At 30.0% G+C, this 23,417-nt stretch overlaps 1 protein-coding gene across 1 annotated transcript; it reads left to right on the top strand.

Moving 5' to 3' along the window:
* Window positions 1–10,903: 10,903 nt before the first annotated feature.
* On the top strand, window positions 10,904–14,541 carry LOC107861717 (beta-fructofuranosidase, insoluble isoenzyme CWINV1). The gene is made up of 6 exons (XM_016707052.2): window positions 10,904–11,172; window positions 11,358–11,366; window positions 11,578–12,596; window positions 13,192–13,433; window positions 13,554–13,653; window positions 14,241–14,541. Exons 1-6 carry the CDS (start codon window positions 11,007–11,009, stop codon window positions 14,421–14,423), a joined length of 1,719 nt encoding a protein of 572 aa, XP_016562538.2. The 5' UTR covers window positions 10,904–11,006; the 3' UTR covers window positions 14,424–14,541.
* The last annotated feature ends 8,876 nt before the right edge of the window (window positions 14,542–23,417 follow it).

Raw genomic sequence — 23,417 nt, forward strand, 5'->3', positions numbered from 1 at the left:
TTCACATTGACATGCAGAATCAAATCCACATGAATGAACTTGTAGTTCTTCGCTTAATATTTCTGCATAGGCACACACAAATACGTCACAGTCCCTGCTTTGAAAAAAACAAATAATAATAATAATCAGTAAATCAATTCTAACATTATTATACATGAAAAATAAACTGTAATTTATTTACAAACTATCAGACGCTTGTTATGGGATATTTTACACATAGTCAACATTAAATGGGATTTCATTTACAAGACCAGTTTGCTGAGTAATCTTTCCTTTGTAAGCTTCAAGTGATGTCCAGTTAGTTCGCTTGGTTTTATCATAAAAGTCATTGTCTGACAAGTAAGTTGGAAGCATAACTGCAAGCTTTTGTATTTCAATTGGAGGTTCTTTTTTTCCTTTTATCTGACAGTGAGTCATACACACATATTAATCTTTACTTCAAAGCAATCACGGCTAATACAAAATAAAATTCTTTACCGCAGTTAATTGAAACATATACCTCATTAACCATATGCCATGGTAATCCAGCAGGCATACAAAATTCCTGAATTATATTAGCAATAGCATCTTCATTCTTAGCCACCATAATTGATTCTACATAGTCTTGTTGCGTGGATAGGTCAACTGCCGGTTCCGCTGGATAATAGTGAGTATGTGTCTTCTCAACATATGTTTTAAAGAAGCAGCTTGTCGTTGTATATCTATAATTATCACCCAGCTGAATCTTCGATTTCTTTCTCAAGTGGTAGAAGATCACATCTAAATGCTACAAGTGAAAACAGGGTAAAATAGTAAAAACGAATCAAAGAAATAAGTAGCTTCAACCTTAATTGTTGAGTAGATGTATGATATACAGCTATACTGTAGTTACATGGTATTATACATGACATGTTGGTTAAACTTGAAGAAATTATAATGGAAAATATTGCATGTATGATATGTTATTATACATTGGCTAACATGTATAATATGTTATTATACATACATTTTCATGTATGCTATGTTATGCTATTATTGAATATTAAGTATCAGCAAAAGAACTTATGATATGGATAATAGTTAGAATAAGTTACCTCATCGTTCCAGCATGTCTTGCGTTCGGACATCAAGTAAAACCAATTTTTTGACTATGGGTATGCAACGACAAAGTCCAATTGTCTGTAACCTAACCTAGAAGCATTTACTCGATAGTGGTTGTCCATATCTTTTCTAAAAAATAATCATTGATTACACATGACAGTAACCCTTAAGATTAAGATGACAAAGTATTGTTAGGCAAAAATATAATACCAAATTTCTTACTTGGCAGAATGAGTTTTCAGCAATCCTATGGCAATCCACTGGGAGTAATCAATCATCAATTTGTTAGGAAAATCTTGGTTGATGTTATACCCATCAAAAGCATACTTCAGATTCTCCTCTTTATCGATATCAACAGCATCCTTAGAGCCAGAATCATGCTTTAAAATGTATGGTGACCTTAAAACCCTCGACTTTTTTCTTTCTTGTTTGCCAGGTGCTTTTGATTTTGAGGCTTGAAGCTCCTGAACCTGAGCATCAGGAAAGTTAGGTGGAATCTAACTGTCTGGAAGGTCCCAGTGTCTTTCGATCATTTTATTTGAAGCACCAACATCCAATGACTTTTTAGTCGAAGGTGTTGACAGATCAAATAAAAGTGTATCTACAGCTAATTGTATTGAATCAGTTATTGTCCCACCGATTTCATCCTACGTGAACTCATAAAGAGTTAAAATATATACATAGAATATCTGAAAGTGTAACTATAATAATGCTTACAACATTTATGTTAGAAATCATGGCAACATCAATATCAGAAAAAAATTGAAATGCAGTAGAGAAAAAAATCAATAAATTCCAGTTGGTTCAAATTCATAGAAAAAATTTGATATGCACCAGAAAAATAACATTAAGTCCCAAATACGTACTTTTACAAGGTCAAACACATCGAACGATATTTTGTGTAAAAAAAAAAAAGTAAGTGTTAAGCGAAAAAAAAAATACCTGGACATCTGTCACATCAGTAGATTCCTGATTTTTCAAATTCACTTTAGTAACATCTTCTTTAGAGGTTAGATTCACATCCTAAATTAAATAACAATTATCGTGTATTAACATTTATTCAATGTATAATGTAAAAGTTTGTGATGAAGTTTTACACCCGTGATAAGAAATTTCTATCTGTAATGGGTGTATTTGAATATATAAATATATTAGTAGTAACAAACGATGTAATATTTGATGCACAAACGATTTTATGGCATTAAAAACATAAATATGTATGATGTTAATCATGAACTACAAATGAAAAAAGTTTGTATGTTGGATGTATGACTGTTCTTGATACATTCAATTGAATGTTTTATGTAGATTTAACGGTCCTAATATGAAGAAGTTAGAAGAAACTACATGTGTATAGAAACTTATAGTAGTAATAAACAATATTAGGGACATAAGAATACCGGCAAATCTTCTACATCTGAAATGTTCTTTTTTCCCAAGTCTTCATCGCTATATTCTTCTTCATATGCCATAAGCTCATCCTATTATTTATGTGTTAATTATCATTATCCAAATTGCATGTAGATAAAAATCTGTATTTACTAAGACAACTGTTAAACAATGTGCAAAATATTGAAAGAGTCTAGATCACTAAACTGTTAGTCATGTATGATGGATGTTTATACATTGACATAATTAGATAACAATTACTAATTGTATGATGTTCAGTTATACTTTCATAAAAATAAATCAAACCAACATTAAACAATTGTTAGTTATGTATGATGGTAACTTATAACTGTGTAAGGTTAATATATACACTACATTAACAAATGTATAACGCTAACTTATTCATCTGAAAATTAATATAATCTGTTAAACAGGTGTGATGGTTACTTATTAAACAACAGTTAGTCATGTATGAGGGTTTTTTAAATGTTTAAATATTGAAAGCGTCAAGATCGATACAACTATATATTCAGCCGATAAGGTTAATATCCTTTTTTCCAAAGATAAATATAGTGTACATAAAGATACCTCCAAAGCTTGCAAATCAGAACAGTCCTCATTTTCAAAATTATCCTCATGACCTGCGTCCTTATCGGCCGCATTCACATCCAAAATTAAATTACAAGTCGCTTCAATTAATAATTCTTCATAAACTTATTTTCGGTGATTCTTGAATGATGTAGTTTAAGTAAGTGTAAATGACATTATTATTAACAAAGAAATTCATAAATAACATGTGTTTTGCTGAAGGAAAATGTAGAAAGTTTAATGTATAACTGATCATTATACATTCAACTTAATGTATGATGAAAAGTTAAAACTGCACAAATTTAGTACGTAACAAGTGTTCAGAAAAAAAATACCAGCAATTGTTGATCTTCAAGAAGGTGTTGCTTATTAGATTCCGCATCACGATACACTTTCATATCGTTTAGTGATCCCTTATCATAATATTCATGCTATTTAAAAAAAATATTTATTTTTGATAAGGTAAGTATGTTGATTTATAGTAAAAGAACAACATAAGTGAGAAAAAGTACCTGAATATCAGATTTATGTTGTCTCTCCTATTTGTTGGATTCGTCTTCTTGACTTTGTTGTTGTTCATCAATTTTGTCCTCCTGTATAACAACAAAAATCTGAATGTATGAAGATTTCATCAACGTTATGAAAAATATAATGAAATTAAGTTGTTATACCTGTGATTGCTTATTTTGTTCATTCTTCAATGCTTTGACAACCTCAACATGTATTTTTGATATTAGTGTAACCAGTTCGGCCATCTTTTCAGCAAACTTATCACATAAAGGAAAAAAAAAGTTAGTAGAAACACATCATTCTATTTTGATAAAATGTACGATGAAGAAACTAAACTTACACATTTGTTGATGTAATTATTTATTTCATCACCATCTAAACTTGATTTAGAAGTCCCTTCAGGCTGTGTGGATGATGAAGGAACAGACTTGTGCTGGTGACTCTACAGAGAAACATCAATTTCTATATGATGATGATGTTGAATTTCAGATACACCAATTTCTCCCTTTTTTGTGCATCCTTATGCGTTTCACGATACAAATCAGATTCATGATGTACTGTATGACCACATTCAGATGTATCACCATCCATCACCGCTTGCTTTTCTTGATCAAACATGACAGTCTTTCTTTTCTTCAAAGGTTGGTCAGTTGATTCAAAACCAGCCTTTATGGGGATTTCCCACGGCGGTATAGTGCTGAAATCACCAAATTCTTCAACAATGGTACCAACACGTTGTTGAAGTACAACTGCTATCCTTTTCAACTTTTCCGAATCAGATGTCGAAGCATAAGTTGTTGGATCACATATCTCAAAATCTTTTGAAAAGGACAAATTCAATCTGCTAACTTCATCGGTTGTAGGTTGTATATTCTTGTAAGAATGCTAGAAAGAATGATAAAAAATAAAATATTTGCGCATAAATAAAACGACGTGGATAAACAAAATAAGTATAAAGTTAAAGAATTATCTTAGTGAACATGCCAGACATAAAAGATTCATACTTAGGCCTTATACACTGCACCGACCAGTTTAGTATTCTGGGAATAGCATTTCTCTGACAGACAACAGTTTTTTATTCTATTTCGGAGCAGCACTCAAACATCCAAACATTTAGAACGTGCGACATTCCACCCAATGAATATAACTGCTTCACAGTGCTGAAATCCTGTTGTCAGGAACTCATTAACTTTTCAATTGTGACCTTCCCCCACGGAAAGTGAATGTACCGACCGTCCTCAACAATCTGAAAGTGCGCAACACTTATTGGTGCTTCCTTATGCTGAGAAAACATGAATGTATGAACAAAGAACAATATCGTCAGGTTCAGAGCATCTTCAGCGTTATCAAAGTTTCCATTCTGCACCCGTGTTATCAGTTTTGAATGAGTTATTGCTCCTATATTGTTGAAAAAATACCTCGACATCAACGCTGATTTAGATGATGAAGTATACATATAATCATCAATATTACCGGTACACTTCAGATCGCTTATAATGGCGAACTCAAGCATTGTGAATTTGAGGATTTCCCCTTGTACCCAAACATGAAGCTCGTCTTTGTTATCCTGCTGAATTTCAAGCATGAGTAGGCATTTTGAAATCTGTCCTATCCAATTGCACCATGGCAAATCCAGAAATATACCAAAAATTATATTTCTAAATACTTCCAGTACATTTTCTCCAAAATATTCCTTTATCTCTTCCCCGAAAGCACAGTTACATAAGTTCCCCATATGCAATGGGTGAGGTGGGATTTTGTTAATTCGGTATTTCATGTCCTGAAAAAAAAAATATAACATAATTAGCTAACAGTTAAAGATTGTATGATGCTCATTTATACTTTCATAACATAAATCAGACTAACATTAAACAATGGTTAGTCATGTATGATGGGTAAGTTATAACTGTATAAGGTTAAAATATACACTACACTAACACATGTATAATGTTAACTTCTACATCTGAAAATTAATATAATCAGTAAAACATGTGTGATGGTTACTTATTAAACAACAGTTAGTCATGTATAAGGGTTATTTATACATTGACAATTAAATTGTTAGTCATGTATGAGGGTTAATTATACATTGACAATTAAACAGTTAGTCATGTATGATGTTCATTTATACTTTCATAACATAAATCAAAGAGTATGATGGTTAGTCATGTATGAGGGTTAATTATACATTGACAATTAAACAGTTAGTCATGTATGAGGGTAACTTATACATATAAAATTTCAAAGAGTACCCTAATTAAACAACATATACAAATGTATGATGGTTATGCATACATCTAACAAATTATGACAGACCAAAACATAAACAGAAAATACACATGTATGAGGTAACTTATACATTTCAAAAATTAATATCAGCTTTATAAGAATGTATAACCTTTACAATAATATTTCAGATCAACTATATTATACATTCCTTTGATGAAACACTAATGTATGGTGTAATATTATACATGTGTCAAATTACACATACACTCATAGTAAATATCTTCAGCAGACGTGGTCGGCCAGAATTGTCAAATTTCTTTTTACTTGCTTTTGAAGTAGACTTCTTCGATTTAAAAGCAACCTTATCCGTCAATTTCTTCATTGTAACGGGGTCGTTTCTGTGTTTTGATATTCTCTGCCTAATCAGGATCCTGTTCATCAAATGTAACAGGAACAAATCCAAGTGGAATATCTTGTACAGTTGCATCTAACTGAGTAATTCCTAAACTAAAATTTGGAGGATTATCCATTACCAAATAACACTAATTTAAGTTAACAGTATTGTAAAATCGAACTAAAAAACAAGAAAATCTCAGATCTAACTTGTACCATATGAAAAATAACGAAATGACGAACTACTTGAATAAGATTGAACAATACTATAATTTGAACATGCAAAAAAACAAAAAAGGAAAAACCCTTGATTTGGAAAAGTTGAAAAAAAAATCAAAAAATTAATGAAGTACAATATTAAAAACAAGAATAACTTACAATTTGATAACCACAAGTAGATTTTACTTCAACTATGCCATAAAAAGAGGGGTTTCAAAAATGGAGTAAATAACGGCTTGATAATGGGAGCATAAGGGAGTAAAAGACGGAAGGATGAAACCTGTTGTTACATGTATAATGTTGATGAGAGAGAAAATACCCAATAAAGGAATTTTTGAAATTATTATGGGATTTGTGTAATTACTTTACCAATTGGGGATTTTTTGTAATTATGTAACTTAAATTTATGTATATATGTAATTCTTAGTTAAAATATACTAATCAACACTTTAGAAGTATTTAAAACATAACCAGAGGTCCAGAAGTTGATTTTACCTCCTCTTGCTTGAATAATCTCAATTTCACTTCCCCATTTGGTCCATTATCGAAGCTATTTTCATATTTCCTTGTATGTCTTTGCTACACGTCACTCGAGTAAAGTTAAATATATTTATTATTTTCTAATCGTTATTTGCTTATCGAGTTTTTTTGTTCTTGTATTACTATTCATTTGCTTATGGTCTTCGTCTAGATTTTGAATGACCTGCTTTTAAAGTTAAAATCAAATTTATATTATCTAGTTAGACATTCTAGAAAGTAAACCGTAGTCGTTATATGTCTTAATTTATTCCAAAGTCAAACTGACGTAAGAATGAATTAAAAATTAGTATTCATACTTTGTCTTAACCTAGAGATGCAATTGGGGCATGGGAGAAGTATTCATTAATAAAGAAATCAAGAATATGTTATTGATTTCCAACCCATTCCATACGCACAATATTAATTTATATATGTTAAATTAAATATACAAAAGATAGTTTTTCCAGTGTTTAGTGTTTATTACTTTTTCTGTCTCAAGTTACGTAGTATACTTCATTTTTAAAAATTCGAACTATATAAACATTTTCTTAAAATTAGTCAATCTTATTATCGAGTAGGGAAAAGTAGCCCATATATTAAAACGAGAAAACAGTAGAAAATTATTTCACCCAATGTTGCTGTTGTGTGGTGAAAATGGTGCTAGAATTTTCTAATCGTGGTCCTGTATTTATATATTTTTTCAATTCAATGCAAAGTGAAGTAAAGGTAAATATAGTCCATTCCCAGTTCAAGCAACTACAGAGAATTCAACACGTTTAAACTTTAAACCCAAAATATCAGAAAAAGGAACCTTATTCAATAAGATCTGCCAACCATTCAACTAGTTTGTCATGAGCAGTTTGGCACATTTATAGTTAGAGGCGGATACATGATTTAAATTTTGTAGGTGTAAGAATTCTATTTAACGGATTTGAAATCTATGTAATATTTTTATTGTTTGGTGAAAATTATACGCAGATACAAGGTTGAGCCAACTTATGTCTTATAACATGCGTATGCAAGAATTTTCGTAAGTGATGTCAACATTTAAAGAAGTGTGAACATATGAATACATCACTATAATGATAAACGAAATCATTTTTATATATATTTATGTCTAATATTTTTTTTTGTTTTGATTACTATATGTATATTATTACTCTATAATAAAAGCGGCAATATTGAGCAGCTTAGGATTGTCCTGGCTGCTTTAGCTGCTTCAAGCGTGATATTACTATATCATTCCTAATTAATTATTATAAATTATTTCATTTAAGTATTATAACATTAATAATATTTAATAAAAGGATAGTTTTCAAAATGACTACTAAGTTCCTCAAAGTTCCATCTATTATTATTCGAGAATTGTTTCCCCAGCTGCTTCAATCGTAATTTTAATGTATCACCTCTAATTAATTATTATAAGTCATTTACATATTAAAAATTAATAATATTTAATAAAAAAATAAAACAAACATTTTTTACATGTCTGCTTCAGTTGGTTCGACGTAATTTTACTATATCACCCTTGCTTCAATTGGTTCGACGTAATTTTACTATATCACTCTTAATTAATTACTATGAGTCATCTAAGTATTAAAAATTAATATTAAAAAATTATTATAAAGTCATCTAAGTTTTAAGAAATTAATAATATTTAATATTAAATTAACTTGACGTCTTATATGAGATGCACTTAATTTTTTTCAAAAGTATTTTTTTATATTAATTTTTTTATATCACTTCTAATTAGTTATTATAATTCATTCAATACATGTCTACTTCGCAGCTTCAATCATGATTTTATAATCTAAAAATTACGCAAGTACACAACTTATGTTTCCAATATACAAAAAATCTCAACTCTCTAAACATATTACGAAAATTCCAACATATACACAAAATGCTATGTATATGTTGGCTTGTTGTGTATATTAATAGGGAGAGAGGGTAAAATAATTTAAAAAGTGGGAGAGAGTGTAATTACTTGTAAAAGGATTGGTATTTATGTTATTTATACTTTTATTATATCATCTCTTATTAATTATTATGGTCATCTAAGCATTGTGGCATTTAAATTGAAATAGAAGAAAAAATATTATAAATTACAATAATAAAAGAAAATTATTTAAAAAATATAATCTACTATAAATGCTAGAAAATTTTGGATGGAGAGAGTATAATAAAAAGTATTATAAATTACAATAGTTAACATTTTAAAATATCTAAAAAAAATTAATCTGCCAAATATTTCTCAAAAATACGTAAAAAATACTATACATCACAATAATTAACACCTAAAAAAGTTTAGAGGTCGATATACCTTCTTCGGCGCAACTTCATTGGTCCTTTCCATTGCCTTCATTTTTTCATCTATTTTAATTTGTTTGTCTTAATTTTTTTAATCTGTTATATATTTCAAAAAGAAAATATGAAAAAAATTCACGTAAATCAAAATAACGAATAAATTAAAAATTTAAAACATACAAATATTTGGCTGACTTTCGAAATTATATCACTGTCACTTAAATTGGAATAGGAGAAAAAATATTATATATCACAGTAATTAAAAAACTTATATTATTTATAAAATATAATTGATTGTCAATGCCACAAAATTTTGAAGAGGAGAGTAACATATATTATTTGAAATTTACATAAAATTTATTATAAATTACAATATTTAACAAATTAAAATATCTAAAAAAATAATTTATTATATATTTTTAAAAATACGTAAAAATACTATAGATCATAATAGTTAACAAATTTAAGAGATATAAAATATTTGATTGACTCTCAAAACTATATCAGTGTCACTTAAATTAGAATAGTTAAAAATATAATTGAATATCAACGCCACAAAAGTTAGGACAAGGAGAGTAACATGTATTTTTTGAAAATCATTTAAAAAACATTACAAATTACAATAGTTGACAGTTTAAAGTATCTAAAAAAAATAATTTGTTATATATTTCAAAAAAATACTTAAAAGGGTACTACACAAATTATATCAGTGCTACTTAATTTGAAATTAAAAAAAAGTATTATAAATCTCAATAATTTAAAAAGTTAAATTATTTTTAAAGTATAATTGGTTATCGATGCTACAAAAGTTTGAACAATGAGAGTAACATGTAATATTTAAAAATTACATAAAATGTATTATAAATTACGATAGTTAAAAATTTAGAATATTCAAAGCATACTAAAAATATGATTGATTATCTACATTTTATTTATGTCAAATAAATTGAGATTAAAAAATAACATATATTGCACGGATCCGACATCTAGTGTACGTATAAGTGGTATTACATGACCCCACTTGGTATATCGCCCCGCAAAAAATGAGTCATGGGCACGGTCAATGGTCTAGTTTTTCCGTTTACCCATTCAGGCACAACTTGAGATATGGTCTCTGCATCACTGCAAGTAACCTTCCATAAAATTACAAGTTTTACTTTTAAAAGTAGATCGGTCTTTGATTTTGCTCTTTAAATAGATAGGTCTTTAATTTAATTCTGGTCTCTTAATAATCGAACTTATGTCGAGTGAGCAGGAGTCAGGATTTTTGCTTAGGGGGTTCAAAATCTGAAGAAAAACTCACCGAAGGGGATTCGACATCTAGAATATATAAATAAAAATCATTTTAATCATGTATTAATAATATAATTTTCCGTGTCGAAGAGGAGTCGTTCGAATCCCCTTTAATAGGCTAGCTCCGCCTATAATAAAGTCATACCAAATATAATTTGTGAGATATTATGAATAAGAAAATATGAACTTATGTTCCGAGAAAAAAAAATTATTTGTAAGGAGGGGCAAAAAAGTGTAAATGATCTGATCACTTCATTTGGGATTTATTTCTACCTTCCCATCATTAATTTAACGCGTGCCAACAAGAATGGTCCATTTTTACTTTTCAACTTATGACCAATAATAAACCAACCTTGCACATGGCAAAGTTATAAATCAGTCACCATGTCTCAACAATTTCCACCAGTTTGAACTTTAACACCCTTTAGTGAAACTTATATATAGTAACCTTGAATATAATAAATTATTTCAACACGAAAATGGGCTATCTTAGTAGCGTTTGGTTTGGAGTTTTGGTGTTCATTTCACTTCATGGTTATAATGGCAACATTAGATTATTTGAAGCTTCTTCGCGTATCGTAGAGACACCCGATCAGATATACCGCACTGGTTATCATTTTCAACCTGCCAAGTATTGGATGAATGGTGAACGATCGAACTGAGAATGCTTTTAATCAACTTCTCTTCCATTTCATAACAAGTTAGCTAATACATATATATAGCTTGAACTTGTGTTATATGTTAATTTTATCCTGATGTATTTTTTTTCTTTCTTTTTCTGTTGTCCATGCATGTGCGATTTCTTGATATGGTGACGATGATATCCACAGATCCAAATGGTAAGTTCCTCAAGTTAATTTTCTCATCATGAGTGTGTGTGCGTCGATCATGTTTAAGTCATTTGACCTAAGAGACTGACTTGAGAAATTACAAGGACACTATCAACCGGAGTGGATTTAATGCTAAAAACCCTAACACATTAAACTCTTCAGTTCAAATTTTGGGTTCGTCTCTGATTCGAGGACTTTTGTTTATCCATTATGCATGCAGGACCAATGATATACATGGGGATATACCATTTCTTCTACCAGCACAATCCTTACGATGTACAAGCTGGTAACATTGTCTGGGGTCATTCAACATCAACCGATCTTGTCAACTGGACTCCTCAGCCTCCGGCACTTCTCCGATCAGAGCCTTACGATTTCAAAGGCTGTTTTTCAGGTTCAACAACTCTTCTCTCCAGTGGAAAACCAGCCATTCTCTACACCGGGGTAGATTTCTCCGATAATCAGGTTCAAAATCTCGCTATCCCCAAAAATTTAGCTGATCCATACCTTACTGAATGGGTAAAATCGCCTTATAATCCATTAATCACCCCGAATTCAGTGAACAAAATTGATGGAAAAAATTTCAGAGACCCAACAACAGCTTGGTTAAATCCTGACGGATACTGGAGAATGGCTGTAGGAAATCAGCAAAATGGGAGCGGAGTAGCTTTATTATACAAAAGCAAAAACTTCATTGATTGGATTCAGGTTGAACATCCGCTACATTTTCAGAACAATTCAGGAATGTGGGAATGTCCTGATTTTTTTCCAGTATCAACGAGTACTGAAAAAGGTCTAGAAACTTCAACAATGGGTCCTAACATGAAACATGTATTCAAAGCAAGTAAAGCGAGCACTGATTACTACACAGTTGGAACATATAATCCGAATAAGGATATATTTATCCCGGATAATGTATCACTGGATATTGGATTAGGATATCGATATGATTATGGAAAATTCTATGCATCGAAAACATTTTTCGATAGTGTTACTAATAGGAGGATTTTGTTTGGATGGGTTAATGAATCAGTAAATAATCTTGAGATAAATAGTGCAAAAGGGTGGGCTGGTCTTCAAGGAATTCCAAGAAGGATTTGGCTTGAGAAATCTGGAAATCAGTTGCTACAATGGCCAATTGTTGAAATTGAAAAGCTGAGAATAAATCCAGTTGTTGAAGATAATACAGCGCTTATGCCTGGATCAGTACGTGAAATTTCTGAAGTCGATGCTGCGCAGGTAAAGAATTTCTTTTTTGCCCGTCGATATATTTTTAATATGTAAGCTGAGATCGAGATAGGATTTTTATTTTAAAAATTCAAATTATAAAAACACTAAAGAGATTTCACATATAGTCTATTTACCCACTGCTTTTTTTATTCTTACGAATTTGAATGGCATCATTTTTCCACGATAAATAACTTTCAGAGTTTTTTGGGGGTTATTAATCAGATTTGTTAGGGTCTAAACATATAATTATATCTTGCGCTCAATTGTACAAAAATATACCTATCATTGTAACAACTTATTGTGTGAAAATTATACTAGCTAATTCAGCCTATCACGGTACTTGTCTTGTTTTTTAGATTACTTATCTTTTAATTGACCTGATAATATGAAAATATAGTTATCAATAAATTTTAAAGCAAATAACATATTTTAGATTTTAGGTTACTAATTTCACTTGTTATGAATGGTTGGCATCAAGCTACATGTTAGTCGACTTGCTATTTTATTTTTACTTAGTCAGTAAATCACTATCAAAAATCGCTAATTTCCAATAGGAGGTTCGTTGGAAATTAACAACTTTTGCTTGCTTCTTTTATTAATACAGGCAGATGTAGAAATGTCATTTTCAGCTAAAACGTTGGAAAACGCAGAGAAATGGGAAGGAAATTGGACAAATCCACAACAAGTGTGTAGCATAAAAGGTGCATCAGTAAAAGGTGGGATTGGACCATTTGGTTTGCTAGTCTTGGCATCTAAGGACATACAAGAATATACTGCTGTTTTCTTCAGAATTTTCAAAGGAGATTACAACAATTTTATAGTACTCATGTGTAGTGACCAGACCAGGTATTATGAGCCGGACCATAAGGATCTGTCGTACATGGCCGCCTTGCATTTCTGCATCATGAATGTAATTTTAATGCCTTTTTTTATCCTTGATTGAATTTTCGTTTTTCCATGTTGTAGGTCTTCCTCACACTTGCCTTCTAGTGATTATGACAAAACCACTTATGGAGCCTTCTTGAATGTGGACCCTCTTCGAGAGAAATTGTCACTGAGGACTTTGGTATGTGTTTAACAAGTCATTAACTACCACCATGGGTTGTGGAGCAATGGATGAAGCTGTTTCACCCTTAACCAGAGGTCGAGCGTTCGACCTTGGGTATATAAAAAACTCTGTTGCGAGTGCCGCCACCTTTATGGGCCCTGCAACGCGCGATTCGAATTAGTCGGGGCTCCAATGCGGGCACCGAACACCGGATGGGAAACCAAAAAAAAGTCATTAACTAAATTTTATACAAAAGTTTGGTATGATAAATTGCTTTTTAAAAATTATAAGTCAATTTTTCATTTAAAAAAAAAAAAGAAAAGAAAAAGAGATCAATTGCATGAGAAAATAGTCTTCACCGAAAGTGACAACACGAGTTTGGGGCTGCTTAGGGCGGGGCGGAGCAAAATTTAACCTGTCTTGCATGTGATAGTAACAACTCAAAGGGCCAAAGCTATTTTAGTGGTGCAAATCAATAAAGGTTTCAGTAGACTTAATTTTTTTTCATAATTTGAGAATATTATTTAATTTGACAACATTTTATCATATATTTATATTTGAGAATATTATTTAATTTATCTTGTTTTTTTTTTTTGTGTGTGTAGATTGATCACTCAATAGTGGAGAGCTTTGGTGGAGAAGGAAAGGCTTGCATTACAGCTAGGGTTTACCCAACTAATTTAGCAGTGGATGGTGCAACCCATTTATATTTCTTCAACAATGGTTCCCAGAGCATTCACATCTCTAAGTTTACTGCTTGGACCATGAAATCAGCTCAAATCAATTGATGAAATCCAAAATATATAGATTTATTTTCTTAATTTCACAACATTTTATTACTATGCTCTGTATCTATAAGCATGAATATTATGACACACTCAAATAAATTGTATTTCTTTCAAAATATTCAAAGGATGTACTAAAAACCAAACAAACAAAGAAAGGACCAATCTTACAACTTTCTTGAACTGTTCACAAAGGGCCAAGTGAACTCTAGATGCTGAATTCGCTTTTATTTAAGATCAAGATGGCAACACAAAACGGCAAATTGGACAATTCCTCTTTACCCCTAACCAATTCATTAAACAATTTCCATGGAACACATGAGAACAAGGCATTTTTGTTGCTTCACTTCCCATCTCCATCTTTCGGTACATATCACACACACACTCACTCACTTCCCAACTTGACTTTCTCCAAATCTTCATTGCCATCAAGACCAACTGCCTCACTACTTTCTTCAATGAAGTCACTGACAGGAATGCTTATATAAACTTTCATTGGTAGTATTTTCTTGTTCCTGTTATAAGGTTCATTGGCAATTTTATCAGCAAAAGAACATATCTGACGTAACATCGTAGGTTGTCTATCTCCTTCCACGCCCATTATATGCAACATTCTTGTAACGTTGTGCCACGGTAAATTGTTATGGGGCAATCGATCACGTCTCTCCAGAAGTATTTCCGTTTTGATAGTACTCTCTAAACGGAACACATCGTGTTCATCATCATCATCTTCTTCTTCTTGTTGTTCCCTGAGAAATTCTACCTCGAATTTGATGAAGAACTGATCGTAGGGTGTTGGTTCAACGCTGCTTATGTCAAGACTCCCGTCTTGGTGCACATCACAATAATCGTCACTTACAATTCCATTATACTGACTGAATTTTTTTAAAGAAGATGATATATTGGATATATAGTGTGTTTTTAGAGTACTAATATATTAAATCTTTTAAAACACAAGTGGTAGGCTGGTAGCTACAAGGAATCCTAACATTCTAGGAAACCTTTTAAAGTTGGAAAAGGATTATTGGGAATTCTAAAAGTATTAGGTAAAATATTAGGAAAACATTAATGTTGGTTTTAATTTGAAAAGGGATACTGAAGATTCTTCTTTTGCTATGAATAGCATGTAGCACATAATGTAATTCCAAAAACGACTAGTCGAATTATCCTCAATAAGCAAATTTAGATTACATCGAATGACTGTTGTTGCTACATATAGAGAAAAGAGTGTTTCACAAAATTAACATAACGAGATAAATAAAGATAAAACTTTACAGGATCATAACATTTATAAGCACTATAATTTTGTGAATAGCCTAAGAAAAGACAAGGAGTAGAGCGAGGCTGTAATTTATTCTAATTATAAAAACGCAGTCATAGATGACATAAACAACCAAAGACCTAGAATTTGTTATAGTTTGTGGAGTATTATATAATCTGAAATAATGTGAATCACCCTTTAAAGTTTGGGTGCGCAATTTATTGATTAAGTAGGCAGCAGTAGTGAAGGCATACTACCAGAACTTTAGAGTAAGATTGGCATAGTGTAATAATGTGATACATGTCTCCACAACATGGTGATGACAACGCTCGGCAGTGGCATTGTATTTAGGTGTGTAGGGGGGAGTGAGAATATGGAATATCGCATTCTCTTCAAAGAATGAATAGGGATGAAGAAATTTTTCGCCATTGTCAGAATAAAAGCATATTATGAACTTTTGAAATAATTTCTCAAAAATTCGTTTGAATTTTGAAAACACAATTGAAACAACAGATTTTCTCTTTAGAGGAAATAGCCAAATATATTTCGTACGATGATCCATAACTATGAAATAATATTGAAAGTCATCAATAGAAACTTTTGGTGCACCACCCCAAACATCTGAATAAATATATTCTAAAGGAGATGAACTTTGTATCTAGGATTTATAAAAGGGGGTCTTATGCATTTTATTGCATTTACAATAATCGCAACAAGAAAAAAAAAAAGATGAAGAAATATTGAGAACCTTCAAAATATGATGAAGAATAGGAGTGGAGGAATGTCCGAGACGTCGATGCCAGTTGGAAGTTGTGGTGATGGAAGTGGTGTTGACTTGAGCATTAGATATAGTCATTGATTACATTCTTATTATATACTTCAAAATTTTAAAATCTGACACTTCTTACATTTTTCTTATTCTAACACTTTTATATTTATTTCTAGATTTTTTGAATTTTCATAAAATCAAATTTAATTGATTTAGAATTCTTTAAACTAATGAAAAAAATATTAATTGTCATTAATTCCAATAACTTCTAATAGGGAAAGGTTTTATCATAAATATATTAATAGATTTTCAAAACTTAAATATTCAAAAAAATTATTAATTTTGATGACTTATAATAAAAAAAATTTTATCATAAATATATTTAATTAATTTTCAACACTTAAATATTAGAAAAAACCATTATTTTCGATGACTTCTACTTAGAAAAGGTTTTACCATAAATATATTAATTAATTTTTAGTACTTAAATATTAGAAAAAATCATTAGTTCTGACTTCTAATAAGAGAAAGTTTTATCATAAATATATTTAATTAGTTTTCAACTTTGAAATATTAGAAAAAAATAGTGAAAAGACGATTTTGTCTAAAGCAAAGGCTTTTAATAAAGAACAAAAAGTTCAAACAACATTTCTAAGAGTTTTCACACTTTTAATATACTAGTTTAGGATACGTGTGTTGCACGTGTATTCTACGTTAAAGAAGAAAGTCGCATGTATAAAAAGAACAAACTCATTATATTCTAATCAATGAATAGACGACTTCAAAAAGATATATACGGTCAGACCTCTCTATAACAATTCGTTATTATAACGTATTTTTCTATAGCGATTTGTTTTTCTTCAAAACTGATTTCATGTTAAATGCTACTTCTCTATAACGACATTCTACCTATAACAACAATGCCGTTTATTATAGTAGTATATTCTTTGTAAATTACCTCTCTATAACAGTATATTCAGATATTTATATTTTATAAATATATATTATGTACTGTATAAAATAAAATATTAATGATAATCATCATTAAACTATCAATTGTAAGCTTTTTTAAGTTCTTCAACCGGTGTACTTTAGAACAACATAAGTTCAATGTCTAAAATTTTCTTTATCTCATGAGAAATCACTTGAGAGTAGAGATTCAGACAATCACAAGGTAAAAAAGAAAAAAAATTAGAAATATTTTGGAACCTCCCTGTTTTGCTATTATTTTGGTTAAATCAGTTAATAGCTTTTCATATTTTTATTAGTAACAATTAAATGATATTTAAACATCAAATGACACTATATTTGTATAGCAGCACCTCTCTATAGTAGTCATGATTTTTTCGGACAAATACTACGAATATAGAGAGGTTTATATATTTGAATTAAAAATAAATATAAGAAAATATGAGCGCTTGAAAAAATAAAGGCATAATACATAAATATGACCCTAAACTTGACATCAAATTATAACTTTGACCTTAAACTTTGATAGTGCACAAATATGACCTTTAACTATTCAAGACTGCACAAATATAACCTCCGATCCTATGTGACAAAACATGTGTTGTACATGCAAAACTGGGCGCGTCGGACTAAAAATTTGAGTGTTCCAACAGTAAAAAAAAGGGTAAAATGACTATTACGCCCTTACTAATTCCTTTTTATATATTTAAATGACTTTTCACTATTATTTTTTCATTATTTTCAGCTCAAAGATGAAACTATACTAATAATAAATAAAAAATTATAGTTTTAATAAAACGTTATTAAACTAAAGTTATTAAATTAAAGTTATTAAAATATTAACAAATTAACGTTATTAAATTAACATTATTAAAATATTAATAAATTAATGTTATTAATTAACATATGAAAACGTTATTAAATTAACGTTACTAAAACGCTATTAATAAAAAATTATTAAGGGTAGTAGTAGTAGTATATCAAATTAATGTTATTAATAAAAGGTTGTTAAGGGCAGTAGTAGTAGTATATTAAATTAACGTTATTATATTAACGTTATTAAAACATTATTAAGGGCAGTAGTAGCATATTAAATTAACGTTATTAAAACGTTATTAAGATGAAAATTTTATTAAAATATTGTTATTATTATTATCTAAGTTTAAGGACAAAGTTATAATTTGGTGTCAAGTTTAGGATCATATTTATGTATTATACCAAAAATAAAATATTTCTAAACTTTTAGAAGTTTCAAATGAAGATATTGATGTGTTTACCCTTGTCAATCCTCCCCCAATCTATTTTTAAATAATAAAATATAAATCAATCAGTATAAAATACATAAACGAAAAATAAACTACTGAAACATAGTTATTGATTTTAAACAAACTATAAAATTTAAGCTCTTGTTTGTAAATACAATACCATATGTTAGAATTATAATGCATTGATGAAATTTTTTATGATGTCAGAGACTTTTCATATATTTTTCTTTAACTAGAGGAAAATGGCCGCGTCAGCACGGGTCCAGCATTAAGATATTTATTTATTTATTTAGTTTTAATTTATTTAAATAAATTTTTTTAATAAAAGGATTGCATATGTTTTCTAGGATTCATCCGGAATCTAGCATGAGTTCAACATATGTTATTTTAATATGCATTTAGATAATTCAAGTTGTTAACTATTGTAATTTATAATATTTTTTTTATATAATTTTTAAATTAATATACATTACTTTTCTTGTCCAAATTTTTGTGGCATTGATAGTCAATTATATTTTAAAAATAATTTAAGTTTTTAATTTTTGTGATTTATAATACTTTTCTTCTATTCCAATTTTAGTGATACTAATATAATTTTAAGAGTCGACCAAATATTTTATATCTTTTAAATTTTTTAAGTTGTTAATTATTGTGATTTCTAATATTTTTTATTTAATTTTTTTGAAATATATAACATATTAAATTATTTTTAGATATTTTAAATTGTTAACTATTGTAATTTATAATACTTTTTATGTAATTTTTGAATAATATATGTTACTCTCCTTGTCCAGAGTTTTGTATCGACGATAGCCAATTATATTTCTTAAATAATTTAAATTTTTGATCATTGTGATTTATAATATTTTTCTATTTCAACTTATGTGGCACAATGCTTAAATGACCATAATAGTTAATTAGGGGTGACATAGTAAAATATAATTATTATAATTTATTATTTTTATTATGTGTATGTGTTGATTCAAGAAGAATTTGGAAACATTTAGAAATGTGTTGAATGTTACAAATTTTAATAATTCATTTGGTGCTTCTTGATTTCTCTACATTTATCTCTTGTGTGTTTTTACTCTTTTGCCCTTTGAGTATATGTAGTAATTTTTATTTATTTTTTAAAATATTATGAAAAATTTTATTATTAATTTTTCAATACATAAGTGACTTATAATAATTAATTTCAGGTTATATATTAAAATCACGATTGAAGCAACAGAAATCAATCAATTTTTAATTTTTTTTTGTTAATTATTTTTATTTACAGTACTTTTTATTTCATTTTCAAATAATATATGTTGTTTTATATCTTCTTCTGTCCCGTCTCAATTTATGTGACACTAATATAATTTTGATAGTCAATCAAATATTGTATGTTGACATATCATTTTATTTTTCTAATACATAAATGACTTATAATAAGGAGTGATATAGTAAAATCATCGTTCGAAAGACGGAAATTTAATTTAAAACATTAAGAGTTAATTTCGCATTTTATGTCTATTTTATTTTTCATTAAATATTATTTATTTTCTTAATACCTAGATGACTCACAATAATTAATTAAGAGTGATTGATTATGTTATTACTATAAAAATTAATATAATTTTATCATATCCAATAGTAATCATCGATAATTCACCGAAATAGTACTTTTTATTTTGATACTATTAAACATTATTGGATAGTACATTATATTTATCTTTCACAATAATAAAATTTTACTATATATTTTTCTTTATTTCTTTTTAACTTGATACATATTGACCCAAGACAAATTCTAAGAAAATTTTCATTAGAAATTTATTTTATTAAATTAAATTTATTAATTATGTACTTTAAAAATTTAAAGTTAAGTTTAAATATTAATATTTCTATATAAGAAAGAAATAATTTTAAAATTTAAATTTACTTATATAAAGAAATAAAAAGATTAATTTTCTATATGAAAGTCAATTAAAATAATAAAATTGATTTACTTTGAATATTTAGTTACAATTAATTAAGATAATTTTTTATTTTGTCATGATTTATGGTGCACCGATAAAATTTTGAGAGTTAAATAGAACTTTTATCTATTTTTAAAAAAGTATTTTAACTTGTTAATTATTGCATTTTATAATAATTTTTACGTAATTATAAAATAATATATTTACTCCTTGTGTCCCAATTTATGTGGCTTCGATACAATTTGGGGAATCAATAAAAAATTTTATATATCTTTTAAATATTTTAAATTGTTAATTATTATGATTTGCAATACTTTTTCTTTTATCTCAATTTATGTGGCATTGCTAAAATAATGAGAATCAATAAAAAATTTATATGTCTTTTAAATATTTTAAGTTATTAATTATTGAGATTCGTGTTAACAAATTAGTTTTGAACATGATAGCTAATTAAAAAAAATTACTTCCAATATGTAGTTATAGTTAATTAATATAAATTAATAGAATATATTAAATATTTAAACCATTATGATGAAACAATGAAATTATTATATATTGAGGCATAATATGTAATTAAGTGGGAGTGGAGGGTTTTTTTTGGTAATTGCAAGAGAGGTGGTCAATACCACCTCTTTTATGCAATAGAAATATGAATTCTTGGATGAGGTTTTTTGTATTTCTTTATCTCTTGTTGGTCTTGATAGATGCCTTGCAAACGTTCAATGGCTCCATCTTTTCCCTGACTCTGCTGTCTCTCACCTTCCTAGAACCCACTCTGACCATTGCCCTATCATGGTCAACCTCGGGGGTACTTCCACCCCTAAGGACAAGCCTTTTAGAATAGAACCCATGTGGTGCTCCTACCCCAACTTCCCCGCCCTTATAAACCAAGCCTTTCTTAATAGTAATGACCTCACTAGCTCTATTCTTACCCTTCAGAGCATATGCATTCCTTGGAATAGAGAGGTCTTTGGGAACATCTTCTCTAGAAAGAAACGACTCCTAGCTAGACTCGCTGGGATCCAGAAAAGCCATCATTATCCTACTAGCTCCTTTCTTCATAACCTCGAGGACTCCCTCTCTAACCAATATAGGGAAACTCTTAGGTTAAAATGTGAATTCTGTAAAGTAAAATCTAGGCTAAATTGGCTTACTGAGGGTGATGCGAACACAAAGTTCTTCCATACCTCGACCCTTAATAGGAGGAGAAAAAACAAAATCCTTTCTCTCAAAGACGATCAGGGCAACTGGCTGTACACTCAAGGGGATATTGAGCACTCTATCCTCTCTTTCTATAGTTCTTTGTACACCACGGATCACTCTAGCTCCTCCAGCACTTCCCCAACCAATCCTTCCTCTATGAGTTCTATTCCAAACACCTCTCACACTATGCTGGACAACATCCCTTCTCTCATCGAAATAAGGAAAGCAGTCTTCATCTTCAAGGCCACTAAAGCTCCGGGTCCCGATGGTATCCACCCTCTTTTCTTCCAAAAGTTCTGGGATATTACCAGCTCTCACCTTGTCTTCTTCTGCAATAAAGTTTTCTCTTCTGGTGAGATGGATACTGAGGTCAACACCTATTACCTATGCCTCATACCGAAATTCCAAAATGTTGTCACCTTGAAGAACATCCGACCCATCGACCTCTGTAATACCCAATACAAGATCGTCTCAAAAATCATTGCCAATAGGATCAAACCCTTCCTCAATAAAATCATTGGCCCTACCTAAGCGAGCTTTCTCCCCAATAGAAGGGCCTCAGATAATGCCATAATTTTCCAGGAATTCATCACTCATTTTTCCAAAATGAAAGGTAAACAAGGCAACATGATTCTTAAAATTGACCTTGAAAAAGCCTTCGATAGGATCGAATGGTCTTTCATTAGAAAAGCCATGATTTTATTCAAGTTTCCTCCTCTCCTCTCTAAGCTCATCATGTCTTGCATCTCCACCTCTTCAATTTCCATCCTGATCAATGGAGCAAAAACTACTTTATTTTCTCCTACAAGGGGTATCAGACAGGGTGATCCTCTTTCTCCCTACCTCTTCATTCTTTGTATGGAACCTCTTTCTAGAAGAATTGATTATGAGGTAGACACTCTCAACTGGACCTAATAGCCATCAACAGAACGTGTCCTAAGCTCTCCCACCTCTTCTTTGCGGATGTCCTAATCCTCTTTGCCAGAGCTGACCAAAAGGACTGTCACACTATTAAAAGGGTTTTGGATGTTTTCAGCTCCTTCTCAGGTCAGAGGATCAATAGGACCAAGTCAAAAATCCTCTTTTCTAAATACTGCATTAACGAGGTTTCCCAGAATATCTCTTCTAGCTTAACCATTCATGTTAGGGAAAATTTTGGTCGGTACCTTGGCTTTCCCATTTTCCACAACCCTCCCACCAAGGCTGATTTCTAATTCATCATTGATCGAATGAAAGCAAAGCTTTTCGGATAGAAAACCAAAATGCTCAACCAAGCGAGCAGGACCATCCTAACTAGAGCCACCCTCAATAGCATCCCCAACCATACTATGCAATATATTGCAATTCCTGCCGGGGTCAATAAGCATATCGACAAACTTAAAAGAAACTTCCTTTGGGGCACTACTGATCTTAAGCGAAAAATGCATATGCTTAGGTGGGAAGTTGTAACTAGGCCAAAACATCTTGGAGACCTTGGTATCTAGCAATCTTGTCACAAGAACGCTAGGCCACACATCCCTAGCTTGGAGATTCACTAAAAATCCCCAATCTCTTTGGGCAAGGGTCCTT

Source organism: Capsicum annuum, chromosome 3 (genome assembly GCF_002878395.1).
Source record: "Capsicum annuum cultivar UCD-10X-F1 chromosome 3, UCD10Xv1.1, whole genome shotgun sequence".
NCBI classification, from domain to species: Eukaryota; Viridiplantae; Streptophyta; class Magnoliopsida; order Solanales; family Solanaceae; genus Capsicum; species Capsicum annuum.